This window comes from Archocentrus centrarchus, chromosome 3, assembly GCF_007364275.1.
Source record: "Archocentrus centrarchus isolate MPI-CPG fArcCen1 chromosome 3, fArcCen1, whole genome shotgun sequence".
In the NCBI taxonomy this organism is placed as follows: Eukaryota; Metazoa; Chordata; class Actinopteri; order Cichliformes; family Cichlidae; genus Archocentrus; species Archocentrus centrarchus.
The window spans coordinates 31,493,835-31,520,216 of record NC_044348.1 but is presented as its reverse complement, the minus strand read 5'-3'; the positions used below and the strand labels follow the sequence as shown (position 1 = coordinate 31,520,216).

The window sequence follows — 26,382 nt, the reverse complement described above, 5'->3', positions numbered from 1 at the left end:
ATACTTGAAGCTGCATATTTATCTGATATTGTCATGTTTTCGGGCTCAGACATGATATCTTTGTCTGTTACGATGGTCACTGAGTCACTGCATGCAGTTTTATGTCCTGGTTACCACTGAATTTAAGGTCTATTTAGATAATCCTTAAAAAAAACCTGCCTAAATTAGCACCCAGAGGTGTTTCAAGATAAACTAGAAGGTGCTCGCTTACAGTTTCTAGATTAAGAATGCAAACAGCTGACGGTGATCAAAGCCATGTAGTTGATAATGGATATCTACTCCATTTTGCAGTTCCAGCTAGCTCCACTGGCAGCATCCTTCCTCTGCTGTTTTGCCATTTTAACAAAATTTCTTTTCTCTCAACTGCTGATCGAGCACTCTGTGCTCCTTTGGTCAGACACAAGGAGCACAAACAGTCTCATAGTCTTTATGTTGGGACTTCAACACCTATTTTTGTCTGTTATGGCACAATCCTCAATGGCATCAATCGGCCCAAAGTGATGTCATCCCATTGGGGATGTAATGGGGCTGATATGGTGCTATGCTAAACTGACTGCCCCCCTTTTATTAAGCCTGCTCTCTTGTAGATGTGTGTTAGAGGAGCTCGTAGTTATTCTATAGAGTTATTCTGTTGTAGGAATCCTTTTAAAACTTGGATGCCCCCCCTCACCCCCTCAAGTCTAACAACACTGCTATGCAAAGAGGCTGGGAGACTCCACGCCCATGAGAACAGCTGACTGGAGCTGGATTTTATAGCGTCATGTTTCTACTGGCGTCAGGATTTCTGGAGTCATCCTTTGCTAGGGATGGTTAATTAATCTAGTTTTACTTGTCATCTTGATTTTGGCTTTTAATGTGAAAATCTGCTTCTCCTTTTGGCTTGTCATAAATACAGGACACCCTTGATTTTAATTTCCCCCTGTTTTCGGTGACATTTTTAATGCAGTTTGCATTTATTTTATTTATTTATGTATATATACTTGTACCCACTCAGCAGCACAGAGCGTACGTACACAAACTCGAGCTTCCTCTTGCTCACGAGTGTAGGGGATGCAAGTCTTCCCAAGGGATTAAGAATAACTTCCGCTTTTTGAGCAGAAATAGACATAAGTAAATCATAACAAAACTGGGCAAATGATCTCATCCAGTTTTTCTAAAGTCAGCCCATTGGTTATACGTCTGTGCCTGAGTGCTGGCTTCCTCTTTGAGTTTGAAATATTATCTGTGCATGTCCTTACATGTCCAAAAAGCTGTAGCCCCAGAACCTTGTTGCATAAGAGTTGTTGTATTCTGTGCCGACTTTAAATTTGGCTGTTTGTTATTCAGCGAGGAGGAATGACATAGAATAGTGGGTGTAGAGTAAAAATGGCTCGTGGTGAGCTGCTGCTGTTAAAGAGCACAGAGACTGAGAAAAACAAAAGCGGCACCGAGAGCCGAGGCTTCGGAGAACGAGCAGCGGTGAATGCGATACGTGTGATTCTGACTTAGTCGGGTTCATATCACTGTGGCTGATATGAACTCGAGTAACTGTCTGCTTGATATGTCATTTCTATCGATCAAACAACTGAAGTGAAAATTACTTCTTGCTTTAAAGCGTAAAATGAGGTGCAGACATTCTTTGTAAGCATCAATGTCCATTTGGCCTCAGGGTGACTAATGCAGCTCCTTCCTCAGAGCTGTTTTGCATCACATCAATAACTGTTTGTCTTCCTCTCCGAGTCGGATTTTAACTTCACTCCTGCCCTCGTACCTTTTAAAACGCACAAACAGTAGTTGTTTGCTGTTGAGCACAGACTGCTTTAGCGAGGACAGTCAGCCATTGATTTGCCCAGGCTTTTCACACCTTCTCAGATTACCACAAGTCTTTTCACTGATGTGTTTTGAGAAGAAAGAGTGATGGCTTATTGTTTCGGAAACATGGGGAAACTGATGAGAAACTTCATTAATGTAGTTTTAATCAGATTGCACGAGAATGTTTCAGATCTCGAGATTTCTTCCGTCTGTTTTTAACCCTGTAATATTTTAAATGTGTCTTTCAGGACCCTCAGAGTCTTCAGCATTTCCCAGTTTACCCAGTAGGACCAGCAGTGCCACCAGCTGTCCCTCTTCAGCTCACAGAGACTCTGGCAGTGACATCGAGAGCTTCCTGAACGCAGAGCCAGGATATGACAGCATCTTCAGAAAGGTCTGACCTCCACCGCCTTAAAATCAATGTCAAAGTGCTCTTGAGCAATTCTTTTAAACTGGTTTAAATCTCTGTACAAAGTGAGAAAAGCAAGGAGGGTAAATGTATTCTAGAAAATATATTTTAAAAAATGTAAACAAAAACATAGCTCCTATATATGCTGCAGAACGAACTTATTACGGATCCAAACTGCAAAAACATAAATCAATAATTGTATAAATGAGACAAAATAGACGCCGTTCACTTTGACTTAGCAGCAAATTCACTGTTTACTAAATCGGATGTTTGGCTGCGGTCCAAACATACGGTTCAGTCACGCTGAATGGTAAGAATATTTTGCCTCTGCAGCTACTCCTATAGGGATTATATACTATATATGAAGTATCTGTTTTCTCAGTCTGTGTCTGTTTTTTTATTTATTAGCACCCTGAGGCAGAGATGCCAAACATCTACTAAGCATCTTTTTAAGCCAGCAGCTCTCCTCCGTTGCTGGGAAAGTGCAAGCTGTGGTCCCTGCTGTCACTCTGCTGCTGTTGAAAGTCTGTTTGAAGCAAGGCACCCTTTGGTTAAAGTTGAAACACTTGTATCTCGCAGGTTCTGCTGTGTTGAGCACTTGAGACATGCTCATTGTAATGTGAACCGTATGTCATGTTTGGTGCAAACAAAGCTGGAGAAGAGAATATCAGCTGCCTGGGAGTGTACAGTGTGATGCTGAGGGTTGGGACACTGTAGATAGGCGGTGATGGGCCAAATGAATCCACACAAAGACTACAGGAGCTAAATTCTGAAAGAGGATTAACGTCTTTGCTGCTCTCTGAGGGGAGACATAAATGTAGAATAAAAAGGAGAGAGGCGGTTTCAACGGTCATGACTTTTATCTCAGTTTAATATGTATGTTGTGCCATGAAATAGTATTTAAAAGCCTGAAATCACATAAAGTTTAAAACTCAGCTGGATCCCGCCTCATATGGCTCTGAGGCTGACGTTCACATGCACTCTCTTGCCCTTGACGTATACTCGTGTGCTGCCCGGCTCCCAGAGGAAGTTGTGTCGGTAGCATAAAGCAGATCTTTCATTCGCATCTCTCCAACAGAAGACACTCTGTGCTCGGCCCTCACACTGCAGCTGGCACTACAATAGGCCCAGTTAAAGCTCACACCTACAAATTAACTCTAAACGGACTATCCCAAACCTGTGTGTGTGTGTGTATGCATGCAGTAGCTTTTTCCCACCAGGCTCAAAGAGCGGTTTTAACAAAACTGATTGTTTTGTCAGTGTGGTGTTCATTTCTTGTATCACAGAGCTGTCAGATGAAGACTTGTCAAGAAATCAGCAAGTTATACACAAGCATATGGCTAATTAACTTGCGAGAATGCATATTAGTTTACACACATGCAGTGCATGTACAATACATATTTGCCAACTGCTAACTGCCAACTGTCCGTGGCTTTGGATCACTTAAATGGTCCTGTGACGATGACAAATGGACAGTGAAAAGGCAATACATCACTGAGAAGTTTTTCCTGGGAAAGGTTTGTTTTAACAAGGTTGCTATCATTTATTGGTGTTTGTTATAATGCCAGTGTTGCTATAAAGTGGCACTGGCTCATTATCCCTAAGCCCTGCCATTTGGTCCTCATTATATTCCATTCCTGTGGGTTAAATGGCTCTTCCAGCCTACTCTTAATTCATCTCATGCCTCAGTGAAGAAATGCTGATGGATATACAATGTGATAGCCCGAGTAATTAACAATGATTTGAAGGACATCTGTTCTGCTGTGTTATGTTTTATTCATGTTTGTTGTGTCGTGTTGGAGTGTGTTGTGATAAATTCTATCCATAAGCTGTGCGCGTAATAAAATGGCAAAATCGGATCATGGATTTCAAATAGTTTCCTGTTATTAGGGTTGTGTGATCCTCCATATAGTCCTATTGGCCCTTTGGAGACTGCCAGTACCTGATACCATCGCCGTCACCAAGGCCAGGGTTAACGTGAGGTCCACCCTGCGCAATGTGCACCATGTGACCTAAACAGCCATAGAACAGTATTAATGCTGCCACAGAGAGAGCGCAGGAGAGCCTCGTTCACATACGATAAATGATATAGCCTCGTGTAATTAAGGACCATAAGTGGATAGATATCAGCTGAGCATCTGTTAAGGGAAAACATCTGCTGGGCTTTTTGTTTGTTTTTTCTCTACTATCGTCTTTTTTTTCTACGTGTAAATTCACTGACAAACGCACACACCTGATGAAACAAAAAGTTGAGGAGCACAACTACTGTCTGTGCAATGTGCTTACATTAAGCTTTAATATAACGGCAAACCCGATCTCATTGTTTTTAGATTATGGATCAGTCTGCCGATACAAACACTCACACTACAAGAGATTAGAGGTGCAACCACACACACATTTAAATTTAATACTAATCCAATGTAAAGTAATGCATTCATGGGCTGATTCTGTTTCCTGAGGTCATCATCCATCCCCACAACCTTACCTGTTATTGTAGTTTAGTAACCAGTGTTGGTTCTAATGCTTCCTGTGGTTCTCAGAGAGCAGAGCAAGATGCTCGCCACTTCCAGTTATTGTTCGCTCTCCACCAGAGCATTACACACACACACACACACACAGTTGCATTTATACCAGTCAGATCCCTAAATAGAAAAAAATCATCATTTTATTAGAGTGTGGCATTGTGGGCTAGGATAAACTATAACTTTTAGGTGATGGTTCTTTTATTTTGATGGTTCTCTGTAGGTGCATAATCATGGACTCTAATGCTTTAAAATAATACTAAAATATATATTTTTGGGGGATGTCTTGCAGAATGATGAGCCCGTGACTGGAGGAGACAGCGCCAGCGAGGTTTCCGTCTCCTGCTCTTCCACAGACGACACTGCCAGCGTCGGACCACCCAGCTCCAGTCCGGAGGGCAGCCAGGGCCTTGGCTGCAGCTGGAGCCCAGAAGAGGGCATCCAGACGACGGCACCGACCACTGCAGGACTGGACAGTGGAGGAGGAGGAGGGACAGGAGAGGCCGAAGAAGAGGCCAAAGATAGAGTGACTGAGGTGCCGCGGCGTTCCTGTCTCTTTAGGAGCAGCAACCGCTCCCTTTCGCCTCTTCGCCGGCACAGCTGGGGTCCTGGAAAGAACAACGGAGGAGACGCAGAGATGAACCAGAGGAGGTGAGAACGATATACTGGGCGTACTTCTTCGGGATGAAGAATTTGTAATTACATTGTTGATGGAGTGGATGTAGAGATAGAAATGTTTCACCTTTGTCCTAGACACTGCACGCTGGTGTTAGGCTGGTGTTAGTCAGTAGATGTCAGCAGACTTGATGTGTGCAGCTTTCAGCATTATTAGAGCTTGTTGATGTCGGTCCCTCTGTGCCATGTTGAGTGTTTCCTCCTCATGCTGCGAGCAGCTGTGTTGCCATTTGTCTTGCGTTGGTGGGGAGCTTCCCAAAATTGTACACACAGATGCTTATAAACAAACGCACAGATACACACATCAACTTGAACACATGCTCTCACACTCCCACATTCAAAGCCATACACTCGTCCACACTGTGCAGCTGTCACAAGTTAACACACACACACACACACACACACACACACACACACACACACACACACACACACACACACACACACACACACACACACACACAGATTATTTCACAAACATCGGCTCAGTAGAAAGGCTAACAATGAACTTTAGAATGGGACCTTGAATGCCTGTAGAGTAATTTACAAGAAATTTTGATTTTTAATATGATGCTCTCTCATTGTGTTTTTACCTTTTGACAGTAGTGTGTATTTCATGCATGTGTGTGTATGTGTTTTAGAGCCTGACCAATATTGGATAGTTCAGTCCATCACACATTTGCAGGGAGTTAAAAATATGCATGTGCATAAATATAGAGACAGTGTTTTAGAGAAATTGGGGGTCATTTCAGTTCTGCGTTTCACAAATTAGTCAGCAAATTAAGGTAAAGACGCCCCTCAACTGCTCAACTCTACAATGTGCGGGTGGCAGGTGTCCCTCTTTAAGAGGAACTACAGAGCATTTCTATCCCTTGTGGCTCAAATTGAGGCAATGTCACATTTTGATGGGCTCTAGCTTCCAAAAGTCAACACTGCAGGACAGACTCTTTCCTAAAGGCTGGCTTTTATCTGGTGGCTGTGAAGAAAACATGGAAGACTGTCATCATGGGTCACGTGCAGGGTTAATGTGTTGTCATCTTTTGCTACCCAACAGGGAAAATTTCCTAGTCACGACAAAGTCAAAAACTAGGCTCATTTCACTGGAATATGAAAATAAAATGCAGCTACAATAAAGTATTAAGGTACTTACAACAGGGTGAAGCTGGTGAAACGCAGTCTTCAGTTTTCCTTTATTTGTTTTTGCCTTTATTAATTTTGCATGGGGGAGAATAACAACGTGAGGTGACAGTATGTGAGTCTCATGAATGATTCTGCTCACAATGTGGATGCAAAGATGATTAGCAGACAGAATGAGTTTAAGAAGCGTATTAAACAAACTTAACTTTTTCTTTTATCCTTATCTTATGTACCCATACAGGGACTTGGGGAAAGTTGCATTTAAATAAAATATAGTATATTTGTCCTTTACATATTAATTTTAGGCTATGTCCCCACACTTTGTCCCACATTTCCTTTGCTGGATGGTGCTGAGAATATTGTGAACAGTGAAGTTGGAGCTGCTCTTCTGGGCAACCATTTCTAGAATATTTTTTTGGCTCCATATGATTTATGCCCATTTGGATGTGTAGAAGGGTAATTCATTCATTGCAGCCTACCTGAACTAATACAGCACTACAATATCTGTCTGGCAGTAATATTAGTTCCACTAATATTACTGCCAGACAGATATTGGTTGATTGATATATTGGTTGGGCTCTATTGTGTGTGTGTGTGTGTGTGTGTGTGTGCATTTGTTTTGGTATGTGTTTTGTACATATAGAGATTTTAGGTACCTTTTCTCCAGCTGTGCCAAATACTTGTGACTCATAGTATGTATCATAGCATATCTGATATCACTTATCTTAATAAAAAAGCCTTTGACACAGGGTAGGTGTGAGCAGGTGAATTTTATAGATAAACATTAAGCATTTGGGGCATCTAATAAATAAGGCCTGCAGTCAGTGACCCCATGGCAAGCACTGGTTGGTAGGGAAAAATGTTTTTTCCCCAACAGGATGGCAAGTGGTTGCTAGAGGTTGCTGACTCACTAGGTAAAATTGGTTACAAGGAGGGTGCTGCACCAACACACACACACACACACACACACACACACACACACACACACACACACACACACACACACACCACACACACACACACACACCCCAACACCCCGTAATTGCTTTGGTAGCTAGCAGATTGCTGTGGTCTCCCGCAGTTTGCGTGGGAGATGCAAACTGGTCTGCAAACATTGGGAAGCTATTTCCTGAGTGGTAGTGACACTTGGGGTGAAAAATGGAGAATGTTTGCCTTCAAAGTAAAAGTTGAGCTTTATCATTTCAAAAGGTGCAAGTTGGCGTCGTCCATGCCAACTACGGGAAACTGCGACTTGTGTCACCTCACTCCAGCAACCACTTACCCCCGGCAACCTGCGGTCACACATTTTTACCTGTTATTGGAGGTTGCCAGGGGGTCGCCCACCAGTCTGTTGGTCTGTGTGTGTGGGGGGGTCTGAGACGCATTAAAAAATATAAAGGAAAATGAAGGTTAAATAGTTAAATAGTGAGAGAAGCAAGTCTGTAGCGTTTGGTCACATGTTCAGCATTCGTTAAGTATGCTTATTTGCTTTCTTGCCAAGAACTATTGGGAATCCACATTAAAAGTGGCATGCGTGTTGCATAAGCACTACTGAAGCATTTAATCCATTCAGTCCACACCAACTCCATCCTCAGATGGAGATGCCAAACAGATGTCTGTCAGCACAGAGGAACTGAAAGGAGCAGCTGGTCTAAACAGAAGTTTACTGGATAAAAGCAGCTTTCATGTGGTCGCAGCAGGATGGAATCAGCAATACTTATAGATACAGTGTGTGTTATTATCGTGTGTTATGCTCATCAAGTTTAGCGAGTTCAGTAAATTTGTTTGGTTTAAACAGCTGTCTGTGGAGATTATTGCACCACAAAGTGAGCCTGGAAAAAAATAAATGGACTTGAAGTGTGAAGCAAACAAACAAAAACGTGGGGCACCTCAGATGCGTTCCTCTGAGTCTGTGTGGATGATACAGAGGCCCTCTTCTGATAGATTTGAAAGGATGAAAATCTGTCTGCTTCCTGCGATGGAGAGGTAACTGACAGGAAACTCTTTGTAATGTGTTACCATTAAAAACCAGGAGGCTGTTATCATCGTTTAGCACAGACTGGAAACACTTAGCCCGGTTATGTCCAAGGGTATCAATGTGCCTTTTGCTGTGCCTACACTACTCTCAACACCTACCAGCACCTCTAAAGCGCACTAATTAGAGGATAGGTTATCTTGCTAAATGGTGTCACAGAGGATGAATACACAGGGATAATTCTTGTCTGGCTGCAGTAACATCCTTTAAAGTTGACTTCAGAGGTTATCCGCCAACTAGCAGAGACTTTAGGACGTCACTGCTGTTTATCTCGGGCCCAACTAGCTGTTTCCTATTGCTTTCTATCTTTCTACAGCTGTCTCCTGCCTCTAATGTCATGTTTAATTGGCTGATATCCGAGTGATATTAATCTTGGGATCTAACTCTTGGCAAGGAAGTAAATAATAATTTCCCTAAATGTCTGTAGAAATATTTCCTTAAAGGTGCTGGCGCACTGTGCAATTTTGGCAACCTTAAGAGTTCATAGTAAGTCACTCAGTGTGAAATGGATGTAATAAACCTTGATAGACGTAAGGTTTGATCTGTGTAGACTGTATGATTACCAGGTTGTTATTCCTCCAGAAAGTACATCCTCACGGCTTCCATACAAATTAGGAGGGTATTTAACAGCTAGGTGCTGAAAATCAAATGCGCAGGCTTAACTGGTAATCAGTAAGTGTGAGCACCTCTATAAAAGCAGAAGTTTTTGGCAGTTTGCTGGTCTTTCACATTCAGCCCAAGGTCAGACAATGCTATGCCACATACAGACGAACAACATCTCAGATTCTGCAGGCCTCAGTTAGTGTGTTAAACGTTAAAGTTCGTGACTGTACAATTAGAAAAAGACTGAACAAGTATGGCTTGTTTGGAAGGGTTGCTGGGAGAAAGCCTCATCTCTCTAAAAAGAACACATGCACCTCAGGTTTGCAAAATTGCATCTGAACAAAACCACAAGACACTAGAGATGTTTGGGCATAATGCACAGCGCCATATTTGAGGGAAACCAAACATAGCATATCCGCTGAAACACACATATCAGCTGTCAATCATAGTGGTGGGTTGGCGACGATTTGGTGGGTTTTTCCTATTTTTGACACCTCACAGTGCCGAGGAAGAACACCATTTTGAAGCCTTATTCCATTTTCGTCACCTTTCATGTGGGACAGCTAAAAATGTTCCAGTGTTGTCACTGCTGTGTGCTCTCAGAGCTTTACCTGCACAATAGTGTCCATAAAAATCTAATGTTCCCATCATCAGTAAGAACAGTTCATTCTTTGATTGATTATTTTCTTGCTGTCATGGCATTCTTTCAAATCCCACTTCATCTCCATCCCACCTCCATCCACCTCTTCCCTGTCTCTGTCTCCGTTTCCATCACCTCCAGTTCCACTCGTAGCCCCGGTGAGAGGAAGGCGGCCTTTCACAGGAGAAGGTATTAATACATCACATTCATCAGTTCATGTTTTGTTAAGCTCGTCCCGCTTTTTAGTGGCATGCTATGGCAAATTTATGCAGCCGTGGCCTTTGTGGACCTCCCTGTTTTTAATGTATGCTTGCTGAACTGCTATTGCATTCTGCTCCATCCCTGCAGGCAACTGCTCTGAAAAATGCTGCTCTCTTTTCACCCCTGTTGGAGTTTGTATGAAATACTGTGGCAAATGGGTTGTGGAGACACTGCTGTTTTGTATTGCATTGGTAATATAAAGCAGCCACACAGAAAGAGAGGAGTTTAGCTCTGGAGGCTGAACCACACTGGCTAAAGTTTTAGAACAGAGGATTTTTTTTTTTTTTTGGTGTAATAACTTCCTGTAGGGAATTATTCAAGACTGTAAAGCATCAGAGGAGTTTGAATTCAATCCTGGAGGAGACAGTGGGCTACAGCAGTAAAAACAGAATGGAAGTTGTTCTCACTGCGAAGAGCTTTGTTGACTGTATGAAATGCTGCTCTTTGACCCAGAAGGAGGCGGGAGGAAGCAGTGGAAAAAAAAAAAAGGCAGCATCTTTCACTTGATCTTGATTATATGCAGAATAGAGCCGTTTCAGCTCTGCTGGCTGAGCCGAACATTCACCCTCCCACTCAGAAAATGTTTGACGGCAGTGTCTATACTGGAAAATGTTTCTTTAGTTAGACCTATTTTAGGTTACGTCGAGGTTATTATAGTTAATGAAACTGAAAACTAAGCTACGTGTGGAAAAATGTCTCCAATTAAATTAAATACAACTAAAACTACACTCAGAGGAAATGATACTGGTGGCGTCAGAATTTCGTCTCTGCTCTTTGCGGATGATGCGGTCCTGTTGGCTTCATCAGGGGGTGGCCTCCAGCTCACAGTGGAGCGGTTTGCAGCCGAGTGTGAAGCAGCTGGCATTAGAATCAGCACCTCCAAGTCTGAGGCCACGGTCCTCAGCTGGATAACGGTGGAGTGCTCAGCGATGAGTTGCTGCCCCAGGTGGAGGAGTTCAAGTATCTCGGGGTCTTGACGGGAGAAGGGAACGGGAGATCTACAGACAGATCGGGGCTGCGTCTGCAGTGGTGTGGACGCTGCACTGGTCTGTTGTGGTGAAGAGGGAGCTGAGCGTAAAAGCAAAGCTGTCGATTTACTGGTCGATCTACGTCCCTACCCTCCCCGATGGTCACGTGCTTTGGGTAGTGACCGAAAGAATGAGATCACGAATACAAGCGGCAGAAATGAGCTTCCTCCAAAGGGTGGCTCGCCTCTCCCTTAGAGATAGGGTGAGGAGTGCAGCCATTTGGGAGGGGCTCAAAGTAGAGCCGCTTCTCCTCCACATCGAAAGGAGCCAGTTGAAGTGGGGAGAGTATCTGACTAGGATGCCTCCTGGGCGCCTCTTGGATGAGGTGTTCCGGGCATGTCCTACTTGCCCCGGAGCAGACCCAGGACACGCGGGAGAGATTATATCTCTCGGCTGGCCTGGGAACGCCTTGGGGTTTCTCCGGATGAGCTCTTTGCTTAGGCTGCTGCCCCCCCTGACCCGGCCCTGGATAAGCAGAAGAAGATGGAATAAAACTACACTCTGAAAATAAGCTGCTAATACAGTCAAACTTGTCAACATATGGAGGTATTGGTACGAGTTTGATGCTGCAGTGATCTGCATCAATGAAGCTGGGATGTTCACCTGGCTCAGAGTCTGTGTTTTAATACCTGATCTGAGCGTCTTAACTCTTTCCAGTGAAGACTCAAACTAAAACGTGGCAAACCCGCTGTGGAAACTAACCAAAACTCAACTGAATTAGTTTACAGACTGTAGATTGTGGCATGATAGTGTAGAGAGCTTCTTTGAGTGATAAAGGACAGGTTTATGGTGTAGCTCAGGGGTGACAAACTCATTTTACTCCATATATTCCAATTTTATTTCCAATGGGCTGGACCCGTAAAGGCCATTTCTTATTAACCTACAGAAACGCATCAATGTTTTCCCCTTTCTTTTAGTGTAAAGAGGTACAAATATATTCTGAAAATGTTAACAGCTGTTTACCAAGATGATAGCATGCTGTTGTAAAAAAAGAAAAGTGCATTTTAAATGATATATCTCATTTTGCCACATTCAGTGAGTCTGCTCTCATTAAAAACAAACACATTGGGACGCCTGCTTGGGCAAACTGTTTGTCAGTAACAAGGCTTTGGGACTGACATTGATTCGTGGATAAACACTCACATTAGGCGATCCGTTCTAACGCTGAGACGTCCAAATACTAAACCCTTCATCTCTGAAATATCTCCTGCTATCCGGTTGGCTGAGCTAGCTCGACCATATTTTTTACATCAGTGGTGTACTTGGAGTATTTAAAAAGTGTCCCAACTTTCAGTGATCTCACAGAATTTTCTGCTAGTAGACTTTTTTTGCTGTGGAAAAAAAAGCCTGTGAGAGGGAGAAGTCATTTGACTCCCCTTTCTTCCACACTTGAGCTAGTTTTTGTGCCCATAATCAGAGAATCACAACTAGGGCCAGACCTCAGGGTAATGCATTGCTTATATTTCTGACTTCAGACTTCTCAGTTTAAGTTTAGGTAATAAAGATGGCATGTCAGCTGAGCAGGATATGCTCAATATATATTAATTAAATCCCCTTAAATATACATCTGTAACATTTCTGAGCTCTTGATTCTCATCACTTGCTGGCTGGCATGTATTCTAATACAGATGTATCCATGCTTACTAGCTAATAATGACCAATAATATCAGCCCTCCTCCATCTCTGTCAGGCTGTAATGAAGACAAGTCTCTTATTGTCACAGGCCACTGCTGCAACCATCTGGCCACATCTGTCACGTTCAAGGAAGCAGCGGCTGCCCCAGCAGTGGCTCCAGCAGTGTTAATGGTGCCTTAGCTGGTCTGGCAGTTTTTCATTTCTGGGAAACACCCTGGGTTCAAGTTGATTTCCTGTCTGCTACTGATATTACATCAACACTACAGCAGGAAATCAACTTGAACCCATTTGCGATGTTTATGTTTCACGATGTAAAGTGCATCTACTCTGCCCGGTTGTTCTCAGACATCCCTGTAACTCTATCCCGTTTATATCCTCCTCCTGTCTGCTTCCCTGCCACGCTGCCATGCTCTCTTGTCCATCTTCCCATCACTCTCCTAACCCCCTTTCACCTCACTCTCTGTCAGTGTGAGCATGTGCCCCCTCTTCCCCAGATGCTCCCATTGACCACAGTGTGGAAGTTGTTCCCTGAGGTTCAGTGTGTTACTGTGTGTGTGATATTTCCTTGTTTGCTAAGGGCACATGTCCTTATTTAAACAGGGCATATTTACATGCTGCTTGATTTGCATTAGCCGTTGTTATGGGTGTTTTTGTGTGTGTGTGAATGCCCTACTCATTCAGTCGGTAGCTTCCTGCATGAAGGGGAGAGCGGGAGCAGCAGTTGCCGCTGGTGTTTCAGTATGGAGGGCCCCGTGGCTCTGTAGAATAGTATGTAATAATACTGCCAGGAAGGAGGCCTCAGTATGACAGATATAACCATCTACATTCACAGCCCTGAGGATAGGTGAGTGCTGCTCCACTGATAATCACCAAATCATGATTCTTTTACTCCAGTTTTAGTTAGTGAAGCTTGGATTTGTTGGACTGATGATTTGCTGGATAATGGAGTGCCATACAAACCTATGGGCTGGAGATGAGAGAGATTTACTGCAGGAGCTTTAACTATCACTGAGTCTGTCCTGGAGCAGATAGAGCTGCAGCCTGGTGGCATAGCTCATCCTGAAATGTAGCAGTAGTTTTCCTCTCCATAATCATTGGATTGGATTTTTCAAGGCCTCTTATTTCCAGTCATAGATCGATGTAATTGGGTTTGTAAATCACAGCTGCAGAGCTCTCCATGCTGATGCTGATGTTGGGAGTCATTTGCAGCTGCTTCAGCTGTAAATCTGCTCCAGAGGCTAGAGATAACTCAGCTGGCTAAACACAGTGTAGGACCAGCTGTGTGTGTGTGTGTGTGTGTGTGTGTGTGTGTGTGTGTGTGTGTGTGTCTACAGGTGCTCGCTTGTGTGTTTGTGTGTGCATTTGCTGCAGCAGTAGTTGTGTACATTCAGAAAGCTGTGATTGTGATTGATGTGATTATGTGCAGTACAATCTGTCTTCTTTTATCGAGGTCACCTTTGCCTTCTGTTTGCACACACAGTTACAGCTTGGAGGGGCTCAGTGGAGGCCCCGAAGAGCTCCAGGGGCCCACCAGCCAGGGGCCCCGTATCCTGGAGCCTATAAGGATGGCCCGGCAGGACAGCGATGACAGGGGCTCCCTGGTTTCTCTGACAGAGGAACAGGAGGACCGGGGGAAGCAAAGCAGAGTGCATGACCCGGTGAGCTAACAAACACACACACGCACACACACACACGTGCATGTACACATTAAGTTTGTTGATTTGATGTCAGTTCTTCACACTGTCATGCAGTCGGCCCCCAAGAGATCCTGAAAACCTCTGTAGCCTAATTCATGAGAGAAAAAAAGTCTTTGTAAAGCTTGTACATAAACAAGACTTATAAACAGGCAGGGGAAATCTGAGACTTGTCAGTTTGGGGATTAGTGAGAATTAATAAACATGACTTTCCTCGGGCAGATTTTCTCATCTCCCGTTGAATTTAAAAACAAATTGTGAACATAACATCACAAATCAAGATGTCGAGTTTCCTCTTTTAGTTTATGTTCCTGTTTCCAGTTGACTGGCTGTTAATGCTTTGTTCCACATTATCAGCGCCCGGCTCGCTCTATTTTTGTACATTTTTATGCACGGGGTTTGATTCGGTCTCCCATCTCCTGCTGCAGAAATCAAGACGATATCGGCCTCTGCGAAACAGCTGTCCTCCCATGAGCCTGCCCCTCACCAAGTCTGTATCCATGGTGACCATCAGCCAGAGAGATATTGATGGTGAGTGACGCGTTATGGGGCAGCTATCGAGTCCTGACTCGTAACATTCAGCCCTTTTGACCTTTTTTTATCATTGGATTTTCTCTCTGTTATCCTCTTCAGGCCCCAGCTTACTAAATTACAAATAGAATGTAAAGTCCTCATTCTTCATGTCCTCATTGTAAAATCAGTAGGCCCAGCATGCAGAGGGACACAATCATTTCAGCGTGTAATTAGAAATCTAGAATTCATTATTTCCACTGTAAGCCCCGACGCAGAGACATAATACAAAAGGAGGTCAAAAATGTCACAGAAAGAGAGAAAAATTGCAGTTAAATGTGCAGCATCGGATGTTTCCATTACATCTTCACTTCCTGCCCCCCCCCCCCCCCCCCCCCCCCCCCCCCCCCCATCCTCACTTTCATTAGGTTATTATAAATTTCAATAAGTGATCAGTGCCTGTTGTGGTTCTTTCCTTCCTGCTCCCCAGCGGTGGGACGCCTGAGACGTAAGAGGCGAATTTCCTTCTCTTTCAACCTTTCCCCCATCCTCACCAAATCTAAGTCTCAGTTCATTTATGGGGACTCCTCATCTAGCGATGATGAGGATGACTTGAGTAAGTACTGAACTGTAAACTTAGCTGCAGTAGAAAATAGATGCGCCGTCAGAATGAGAACAGTAGCTGCTCCCATTAGCGCCCTGAAAGGAGGCCGTTTAAAATCAAAGATGCATCCAAATCAACTAGGAGTTAGCCAGACAGCCAGACTGATGTGCTCACCTGTGACTCAAAATGAGGTGTGTGTGTGTGTGTGTGTGTGTGTGTGTGTGTGTGTGTGTGTGTGTTTGTGTGTGTGTGTGTGTGTGTGTGTGTGTGTGTGTGTGTGTGTGTGTGTGTGTGAGGCTTCCTGGAGTCAGTCAAACAGAAGAAGTGAAGTTGGCTGAAGAAAAATGTAAATTTCACTCTTTAAACTTTGTTAAAATCTTTTGATTTACACGGTTTGGCACTGAGCGAGTATTCCCTGTAGAACTGATGCTTTCGCAGAAACGGGATATTAATTAAAGGTGAAATAAATGCTGAAGGCCAATAAAGCCCAAACCTGCAGCCACAACAAACTTGTCACGAGGAAGCTTCTAATTGCTGCTGATATTAATCCACTTTCAGAGTGCAATTAGAAAATGCTTGTAGGCAAATTGCTGGTGTAGAAAGCCACCTTTCACCTAGGCAGCATTGTGTTTAAATAATAATCCATGTTGACAGCAATAAATAAGACCTCGGCTTCTTGTGTCCCTGATGCGGCGCAGGAATTGGATGACCTTTATATAAACTAAGCTTACTTCAGAGTCTTTGCAAAAACTGAAACACAATTACCAGAGAAAGAGGAGGAGAATGATCATAAACACTCGAGGTGAACTGAGGAAACCCTTTCTTCCCTGCAGATAAATATGAGCCTGTCGCCTTTAGTCAAAGACGCCGAGCCTTTTCTTACCTGTGCGATATTTCCATTAACACTCTTCTCTGTCTCCTTGGCAGGCCGAGACTTTGTCCTCATTATCCTGTTTTGGGTTTTGTATTTTCATGCCCGTCTGCATATTGGTAGGAATGATTGTTTAGAAGGAAGCAGATTGCTCCCTAGAAAAGATGCACGCCTTATGTTTTGACTCTGTGCTTAGCGTTTGGCACAGCGTGCCGTTTATGCTTTGATTACACGCTTTAGTTTTTTTTAATGATTTTTCAGATTAAAATTCAGTTAGGTCAGAGATTAATTGAAAAACACAAATTTTCTGGCTGTTACTGAAGCCAGAAACCCTAAATTTTCAACAACAGAGGAGGCTGAGAGGAGCTGCACCCAGCATAGCTTCGTGTGATAGGCTTTTAGTCATTATCCGTCCAGCAGCCTTTAATGCAGACCTATTATATCATTTCAAACTCTCTAATTTTAGTCCTGGACTGTACTACAGTAGCTTTGCTTGATTCACAGTTGAAACAATCTGTATTTATCACATCTGCAGCCCCTCATTTTATCCCCCGTCTCAAAACGGAGCAGTTTAGCTTCTTTAAAGCTTGTTGTTCTCACAGTGTGGGGCACAGAGCAGGTGAGGTCTTAGCAACCAGGGCAAAGTAGCAAATACGATCAACAAACAAGATCCGAGTGACATCCGGTGATGCTCGTATGATTGTGCAGATCTTTATTTCACTAAAATTATAACTGAATCCATTTTTATTGTTAATTCTTACTTAAAATTGGGGGGGTTGAGGGCCATGAAAGTCTTTTGGCTTTTTAAGTGGGGCATGCCAAAAAAAGAACCTTTGCTTTTAACGCAACTTTCTGCATATGAAATATTTTTTTCATTCATATATATGTGACCAGCTATTGGCCTCATCTCCTCGTGTCATTTAGTTGTCACGCAGCTCTACGAGCCTAAAGGTTACATATTAACCTTTATGGACTCAATTCTGTAGCTTACTCTTCCAAATCCTTGCAGTCAGGATGTGAACTGACAGCTTTCTGGTCAACAGAATGGTTTCTTAACCATTAAGTCAGTGAGGTTAACTTACTGTATAATCAGGGACAATAAGAAAACCTGCTGGCTTGTGTGGTCAGCCCCTGAGCAGAGATTTTATATACAGGGCAGAAGAAGGAGTTCCACCTGAAACAACGCTTTTTAGGAGCTCTTGTGCTTTTGTCCTTCCACTCACTGCCTCTCATTTCTTTCCAGGTATGAGGTTTTCCAGCACCTCTGGGTCACTAGCATACAGGTCAGTCCAATCCTGCCCATACACATTACCAGAAAATTGTTGTTAAGGCTCTCACTGCTTCAAGGACCTTTTATAGTCCCATAAAGAGCAGTGTGGAGAAGCAGTCAGATGATTCCATGGGACCTTTATGGCGCTGCAAAGAACCATTCCAGAATGTGTTAACGGGTTTGCTTTATGAACGCAGCTGTTGGAGATTACCTGTTTGTGTGTTCCAGTATATCAGAAGAGGAGCCCGGGCCTTTGAGGAGCGACACTGAGGGAAAGAGCGTGACAAAAGTCGGCCGGACCTTCAGCTACCTCAAGAACAAGATGTACAAGAAGACCAGAGTGAGGGAACATTATGTTTTTGATGCTTGTTATCAAAACTGTGACAGGGTTCTTGTTTTTACTGCACTTTACTGGAGTCTACTCATTATTGCAGGTCAATCAAAAATCAGCCACCTTCTGTAGCCGCGTCCTCGAAAATGTATGCCTCTGAAGCAATGAGCGATTAATACAAAACCAAAGTTTTGAAATATTCACACATTGATGAACCTTTAGGTTTTTTTTTTTTTTTCTGTGGGTCCCTGAGCAGCTGCAGTCTCATAGCAGGGCCGTTATAGGCGGTTCTGGGCTGAACAGTTCTGGGTGTGGTACCTTAAGAACGACATACGTTCTGTTTGCATTGGCACTGCCGGTGGGAGTGTGACGTATTAGCTGGCTAGCCATTGGCATAGCAACAACAAAGCTACAACCACAACAATAAGTTTGAGCATGCTGTGTGTGTGTGTGTGTGTGTGCTGTTGCGGGTTTCATCATAACAAATCAATTAAAGCCTGGTTTATGCGTAGGGGCGTGAGCCAGTATTGGCGTCACAGCTGCTGGCGTGCATCGTGCTTTGCTGGTGTTTCAGGTTCTTGTGCACCTCCTGATTGTACGGTCATGTTCTTCAGCCCCGTTTCAATGACGTATCAGTCCAGGAGCTCAGAGATTCTCAGATTATACAGACGGAGATGAGACTTTTTTTGCTTCTTGTTCTGAGTTTTTTTTTTTTTTTGTTTGTTTTTTTTACCGGCCCTGGTGATATTTTTTTGGGACACCTATCATGATCAGTGGTGCTGGACTTTGGTAACATTACAGTCTGCGTGCACACAGCTGGCCATAAACTAGGCTTAACAAATCCTTTCTGTCCACTCTACAAGCAAATGCACGTCTGTAGCCAAGGTTAACGAAACCAAACCAGGTCAGCTTCGCTTCGGTTGCTGTGTCTTTTACTTTCTTGGAAGCCTTTTTTTGGGATCATCATTTTCTCTCTACATGGTTTCACTCTGTGTGAAAAAGCTGAGAGGAAATGCTGTTATTTTGCTCTAAGGTCATGTTTGATTTCCTTCGTTGCTTAAAGGCTTAATAAAGCCTGGACTTGTTATTTTCACAGCGGATGTCAGGGTTCTTCTGTAATGGCTCTGCTAATGTTCACATGTTTGTTTTAAGAACATGACGTTTGCCATTTTGCAATGCATGCTTACGTTTAGACGGCACACTTGTGTCAGTCAGAGGTTCCCGTTCTGCTGGAGGATCTACCATAAAGAAGGCCCTAAAAAAAAAAAAGAAGAGACAAATAAAGCTCTGAGAACTCTGATGGTCTTTCATGCAATGCAAACACGAAAGATGGCAGACTTCCTCTAAAAGTTAGAGCTATGAAAAGACCCCTCTGTTCTGAAAGCACTTTGTGTGACTTGCTTTAACGCAAGTGTTACATGCAACTTCCCTCACTCAGATTTCCCAGCACCTCACAGCAGTGTCTTCTCAGAGAGATTAGCTTCTATTGTAAGGTGTGGTCAAAGTCCGCTTTCTCATACTCGTCCTATGGGAACATAGTACATACTGACAATAGTATTCATTTAGTTTCTATCAGATAACAATAGATGCCTGGTAGATATGTCAACAGTGCTGAAGCTGTTGTTTTTACTTTCAGTAAAAGTATGGAAATCATTGTAGTGCATTTACAATTTACAAGGCCCTCGGATGCTCATTTGAAATTTTAGGAGTGACAGCTATCCTATCTTTGTGCTTCTATTGTGGTTTATTTTGTCATCAGAAACTGGTGTTAGATGCTGCTTGAAAGTACCGGATAGAAAATGATAAATACTTCAACTATAAATAACTGCTGTGATCATGAAGCGTGCATTTAAATTTCTGAAATTAGCGCAGAGTTATTATTTCTGTTTGGGAAGTGAAATGTTTGTGTGCTTCCTGTAAGTGTGCAGCCTTTGCAAAGAGACACCGGAGGGTGAACAGGAAGTAAAACAGGAAGGCGGAGTTGGTGGTTTAAAAATCTCCCCTCTAACCTCAGCCATCACTTTGCTTTTAAAGCGACAGGATTGCGAAGAAGCTTCCCACAGCCGGCAGCTCATCGCTCCCTGTCAGAGGTCAAAGTTATTGGCCACCAGTAAAATTTTGAAGTTCAAAATAGTCTTGCTGAGTCTCTATTGGCTCATCTCTGATCTATTATTAGATTAAATCCAAAACTAAACCAGAGCCAGTTTTAAGGAGAAGAATTTGCATCTTCCTCTTTAAGTGAAACAGCGAAAGTGTGACTGTTCTGGAAGGGGATCTTGTTTGTGCAGTTTTGTCACCATGTCTGTATCAGGCTGAAGGGCCATTGCACAAACAGCACCCCCCGTAGCAGGCCAGTCACTTCCTCATTCGCAGCCTTCCTGATGGAGCCTCGGTGCTCGCAGTAGCTTCAGCCGCTCAGCCGCCGCCAGGGATGTTGTACAGGAGTTTCCCAGGGAGCCGTGGCTTCTCGCTGAAATGGAAGGGTTGGCTGGAGGTAGGCTAACACAGTGCTCTGGTTTCCCAGTCGAATTGTACTGAAAGAGACTGTCACAATATCATGTTAAAAGGGGGCTGGTGTTTTCCCTCTGGGCTGATGTGTTTTTCCAGTGAAGTCATTGCCCGTTAACAGTGTGTTTTACTGGAATGTCTTTTTGTTTAAATCTCTGGTTTAGATGTCATATGTGATTACTTCTCCTGTTGTGTATGCTCGCAGCCAAAACAAAGAGCACTGAGAGTCATCTTCTTCCAATACACTGAACTGCTGCTTTTTGTATTTTTCAGACATAAACAGGCATAATATCAAACAAGTATTCCTGCTGCCACGAAGGATTCTTTTTTAGGGCTTTTCACTGTGGCTCACTGTTGGTTAGACAGTTGTTGCAGGAAGTGAGAATGAAAGCTGTGTGTTGTAATGGCTCTGAAACATAGTGTGGGCCAGTCAGGCCTTTGGTATCTTGAACCAAATGAGCTCTAGTATGTCAGAGCTTTGTGGTGCCCTCAAACCAAGAGGCCCAGGGCTCGTCATTAAAATGAGCTGGAAAACTGCATTTTCCCATTTCCTCTGGGTTTGGGTGGAGGCTCTGTGATGTAAATCCAAGAGAACAAGAGCTCTGTTCTTCTCTGCATCACTTTATGGGATTGTGATTCATCTCAGCGTACAGAGATGACCAGCTGCTGAGGACGATCTCATCCATTAATGCAGAGGCAGCAGAAAGCCCGCCCTGTTGCGGAAAGGTCGTAGAAGTGATTCCCAGACAGTGTGTCTCCCTCAGCAGTCATGCATCCTGCAGAAGTGTCTCATTCTTCACAAGAGGTTTTAATAGTAGCATTCCAGTTTCTGAGAAACCAAAAGAATATGTAATATGAAAATATGCTGCCCTTCTTCTGAGTCCTCTGTCTCACCTCAGGGGAAAAAAAAAAAAAGTGTCTGAAAAACATTTAAAACAGTTCCTTAATGAGACAATTTGTTGTCAGGATAAATAATGCGTCACTTAATATGCAAACACTCCTGCTGCGGAGTACATCCGAGCAATAATGTTACTCTGCAGGGTTCAGATTGCAGTTGAACATAAGCAACCGGCCCGATGGTGAAACGTTTTGTCAGTGTCTGGTATGTTGGTGCACGCTACACGTCACCACACTTCACTTCTAAACTTCTAATTGGATGGCAAAGTTGAAGCAATTATGGGAGTTCAAGGTTGGGTTATCTTCTTAACTAATTAATTTCTGTTTGTGAAGGAAAAAGAGCGAGACAAGAAGGAGAAGGACAAGGAAGGCAAGGAGAAGGACAAGAAGACCGTGAATGGTCACGTTTTTACACCAGTCGGCCCGAACCAGGCCGCCCAGTGCGCCCAGTGCAATAAGGGTTTCAGCAGCAAGGATGCTTTCTCTTGCACATGTAAGTAACTTTGTTCATTTCTTTTTTTGTTTTGTTTTGTTTTCTACAGGGTTCCTGTAGCTTTAAATCATAATAACCTTTTTATCATTTTATTAGAGGAATGTAATTTAATCTTAAAACACGCTAAGCTGCGAGTCCTTTTGAAACACAATGCTGAACATACCGAGAGGAACTAAAAAGATATTTCATTAATAATCCAGGAATCTCTGTATGTTTCTTCTTCACCTTTTTTTCTCCACAACGGTTCGTCTGATCCACTTCACACTTCTTATACATGTTGCTGAAGACTTGAGTAAGAGCAGTGCTGACTTTAAGGTTGTTTCAATGAGTGATTCTCATGTTTTGGCTAAAAGCACAGACTGTATTTAAATGATGAATGCAGCCATTATGGGGTAACCCACTGTTTTTGTTTTTGTTTTTGTTTTTGTTTGTGTTTTTGGATTCTGCATCTTGAAGCCTCATTGTTATCATTTTAGTACCATCATGCTGCTGGAAGCAGAAGTGACCATATTTGGACAATAAAGTTATCAGCTAACAGCAGCTAGTTTGGTTAGCAAGCTGTATTCACAAACACACACAGACACAAATGGCTGCTAATTAGTGCGGAGTACCAGATTTATACAATGTAGAATTTCTCTTGCCAAAAATGGAGCACAGACTTGTTGGGCAGACTGTAGCACACAGCAGACCATATTTTTATTTTTTTTTTGTCAGATCATTTTAAGAAAAAGCCGAGCGCACAACTGCCAGCCGAAGCTGCACATGTCGGCACACCTGTCAGTTAAAGCAGCCAACTTTATAACTTTTTTGTTCATTTTCATAGCTGAAGTCGGGCATTTTAAAATGGGATTTTATGTGGGGTGTCTCGCTTTTGGAGATTGCTGCTTGGCTAAAAGTTGTTTCCTGTTACCAGTGTTTCACATAGGTGGACCGCAGCCTGCATTATGCACACACATATTTGCCATAGTGAGAAAATAATGTTTCTGTATAAATTAAAGGGAGCTTTTCAGCATTAGCTCGACTCCTCAGGCTTCTTGCATTTTGTGTTCATTAGCAGCGACACAAAACATGTGTTCGGTGATTGTTTTCAGGACTGTAGTTTTATGTTTATATCTGTTAGCTTTCACAGCAGATTTCCTGCATGTGACGTGTTTAGGCAATATCTGTAAGCTCGCGTAGCTCATTAACAGGAACTGCACGAGCAGTGAAAGAGAAAATGCCACCAGTAAAGGCTCAGTGAGTACATTTGGACACTAAATCAAAATGTTTAATTAAAAGGGAAACAGAATGACTTTATTGGATTATAACAGTCATTACAAGAAAACATGAAACACCAAAAAAAGACCTACAATCCCTCCTGAACTTTGGATTAGCAGTTAGCTGTAGGACTGCCATGAAACTCTAAAGATCTGCTTCTAATGCAGTCCAGTCAGACTTTTACTACAGACAAAAGTGTTTTTTTGCATTGTTTTTTTTATACAGCAGAGGCAGCCCTAAAGAGGTTGTAGTTTATTGCACAAGCCTTTGGCGCAACCCCAGAAAAAGCCTAAAAAGGAGAAACGAGCTCTGCGATGGATCACAGCGGCCCTCTTTATGCCCACAATCTGTCTCAGATACTTCAGACTGGCAAAAACAGCCCCTGTTATATTCAGTCGGTCTGGTTCGGATTGTTAGAGCCACAGACAGTGTGAAGGAGGTTTGTACTCTGGCCGGTGTCCATTCAGCAGACAAACACAGAGATCCTTTGTCTCAGATTAGCTGGTCTTAGTCAGACGTCACCAGAAAGCAGTAAAATACCCAATAAAACCCAGAGGAGAAAGAGGTATGAAAAAAATCACTGCAGGAAATAAAGGTGCTTTGATGCATAGCATAATCTTCGACTTTAATGCAAATATTTTTTACAGCAACACATTTCCATGCGATTCCCCCCCCCCCAGTCCTGACAGTGTTGCTGCCTTTCTGAGTTGCACGGTGTTATATTCTCACCCCGACTGAGAGCGGCTGTTAATTTCATCCCAGGAAGCGAAATGCTGTCTGCGCCTTAGCTTGGATGACTGCGTCTGATAGTGCGTTTGTGGGTTTCACTTGTGCAACGTGTCTGTTAGGTAGGCTAAAAATGAAGATTGTAGAGTAGGAAAAACTGAGAATTTGAGTCCTTGGTGGACTAAGCTCCCCGATCAGCCTGCAGAGCAGATCGCATTTCAGCAATCTTAAATAATGACCTTTGTTCCCAAACGGTGATTTGAAAATGTTTACATGATTGAAATTTTCCCATGCAGTTCGGTGGTTACGTGCGTTTGTGTCATATCTATTTTTTCCCCCTTTTGTCCACGAGCAGTATTACACGGCGATTGCATCACATGCTTTGCTCAAGTCTGGCTTTCATTAGCAGGCTGGTGGAGTTTCCTGGCTGGCTATGAAAACCAGTCAGATTTTCTAGCCCCCACTTTTCCACACACCCTCACAGGCCCCACCACCACCACCACCACCACCACCATCATCATCAGGCTAACAGTATTCACTCCTTTTTTTTTTTTCCCCCCAGACTGCAATGCTTCCGTCCACAAGGGCTGCAGAGACAGCCTGCCTGTTTGTGCCAAGGTGAAGATGAAGGTACAGCTTCCCTCGCAGTTATTCCTCCACTGATTCTGTAGTACTCTGCTGTCCTGAAGCCAATATTGATTTTTTTTTTATTTATTTTTTCATTTATGCTTTTGTTTGCTGATTCTCTGTTTAGTTGCCCAAGCAGCAGTTTGCAGTACCGGATTCAGCCTCATTTCCTACAGTAACGATGAGGAACAAATGTGAGTGTCAAACCTACACAGTCGCCTACGCAATCACCACAGCCAGTAATTATTTTTGCAGATTTCTCACCAAAGCTCTCTGAAGCCCTAATGAAAGGAGACTGAAGGGTTTTTTTGTGCACATTTATTTTGTTTTTATAATTACTTACTTGCCAAAATACAGTCTTGACACCATCGCCTTCTGTCAATGATTCAGCTTTTTAAATTCATCAGCAGTTTTAGTCAATGACTTCTCATGAAACAGAAGCTACTGGATATACCAGGGCCCCCAAAAAGTCAGTCTTTGCCCCCAAAGTCATCAGAGAAGCTTGATTTATAAGAGCCCCCTGAACAAGTCCTGTAGTCCTTTTAGATTTTTTTTTTCTTAAAAAACGATGAATGAAATGCAGGATTGAAACGTGTAGAAAATATAAATGTAGTCGAGTCAAAGAAAGAGGGCGTACACAGGTGTCCCTCAAAGCTCCTTTCAGGATTCGCTGGAGTTTTTGGAAGGTGTAACTGCTGCAATGCAACTTTTCCTCTGGTCCAGCTGGTGCGACGAAGGAGCGACCCTGGTCGGCCATCTTGTCCCCTGAAGACCATTCTTCCCTGATGATCCCATCGTCACGGAGACACACCAGCATCATGACTTTCACTGGAAACAACCTCTCCAAGAGTCTCTCAATAAGCAACATCGCTGGGTGAGCTGCCCTGTGTGTGTGTGTGTGTGTGTGTGTGTGTGTGTGTGTGTGTGTGTGTGTGTGTGTGTGTGTGTGTGTGTGTGTGTGTGTGTGTGTGTGTGTGTGTGTTTGTTAATGGAATAAAATGTCTCTGTATCTAATCCATTTTTAATAGTTTTCTTTTCTGTGTTAATTGCCTTTTTTGATTTGTTAACACATTATTTAAACCCTGCACAGTGTGTTTAAGCAGATATGTGGGTCTCTGTGCTTATGGCCTGTTATGAAAACAACATTATTAATGCAACCGTTATTATCATGTCTCCATTCAGTCCGGTGTTTGACGAGATGCCCATTAAAGGTCTGCGGTATCTCTCTCAGTCCACTGACTCGCTCAACAGAACCAACCAGGTCACAGAATCCATGGAATCACTTACTGATGAAGGTTAATAAACACATGCACGTGCACGCACGCAGTCTTTTTTTTTTTGCATTTTTTTAATCTAGGCTAGTTTAATATGAGAAAATAATTATTTGTAATAAATAAATGATTAATGGATATACTATACCAAACAGAAACTTAATGTTGTTTATCCATGCCTCTCACCTGCAAGCTGCAAGTTAGTTTTATGAATTCCGGCTGTGTCTTTGACTCAGGAACAGAAATGATGGACGGGCAGCTGATGGGGGAGTTTGAGGCAGAGGTCAAAGAGCTGGAAGCGGACTCGTGGAGTTTAGGCGTGGATCAGCAGTATCTGCAGCAGCTGGACAAAGAGCTGGTGAAGAGACAAGATGTCATCTACGGTAATCACCACATAAGACGCTCACTGCAGTGACTTTGATTAACTTGATAATGGCGAAGTTATCAAGTTCGCCATTATCAAGTGGCTAAGTGGAGTAGCACGATTTTCTTTAATCACGCTTATTCTCAGCTTTGCCGCTTCTTTTGTGTCAGAAAGAAAGAAAGCAGCTGGTCAGGCCCATTTATGGCCCAAGATTATTAACAGG

The 26,382-nt window shown here is 43.1% G+C and overlaps 1 protein-coding gene across 3 annotated transcripts in view; it reads left to right on the top strand.

The window, feature by feature from the left end:
* Positions 1-26,382, top strand: part of akap13 (A-kinase anchoring protein 13) — a 123,827-nt gene that overhangs the window by 70,773 nt on the left and 26,672 nt on the right. For 2 of the 3 annotated variants that reach the window (XM_030757781.1, XM_030757772.1), the window contains exons 11-23: positions 2,040-2,185; positions 5,015-5,373; positions 9,954-10,001; positions 14,217-14,394; positions 14,859-14,961; positions 17,659-17,698; positions 17,914-18,025; positions 21,755-21,914; positions 24,460-24,527; positions 24,652-24,718; positions 25,248-25,398; positions 25,707-25,819; positions 26,032-26,178. In XM_030757781.1, coding sequence (XP_030613641.1) covers positions 2,040-2,185; positions 5,015-5,373; positions 9,954-10,001; positions 14,217-14,394; positions 14,859-14,961; positions 17,659-17,698; positions 17,914-18,025; positions 21,755-21,914; positions 24,460-24,527; positions 24,652-24,718; positions 25,248-25,398; positions 25,707-25,819; positions 26,032-26,178 — 1,692 coding nt within the window. Of the gene's footprint in view, positions 1-2,039; positions 2,186-5,014; positions 5,374-9,953; positions 10,002-14,216; positions 14,395-14,858; positions 14,962-15,430; positions 15,557-17,658; positions 17,699-17,913; positions 18,026-21,754; positions 21,915-24,459; positions 24,528-24,651; positions 24,719-25,247; positions 25,399-25,706; positions 25,820-26,031; positions 26,179-26,382 lie in introns of all 3 variants that reach the window. The other variant, XM_030757764.1, reaches the window with a different exon arrangement.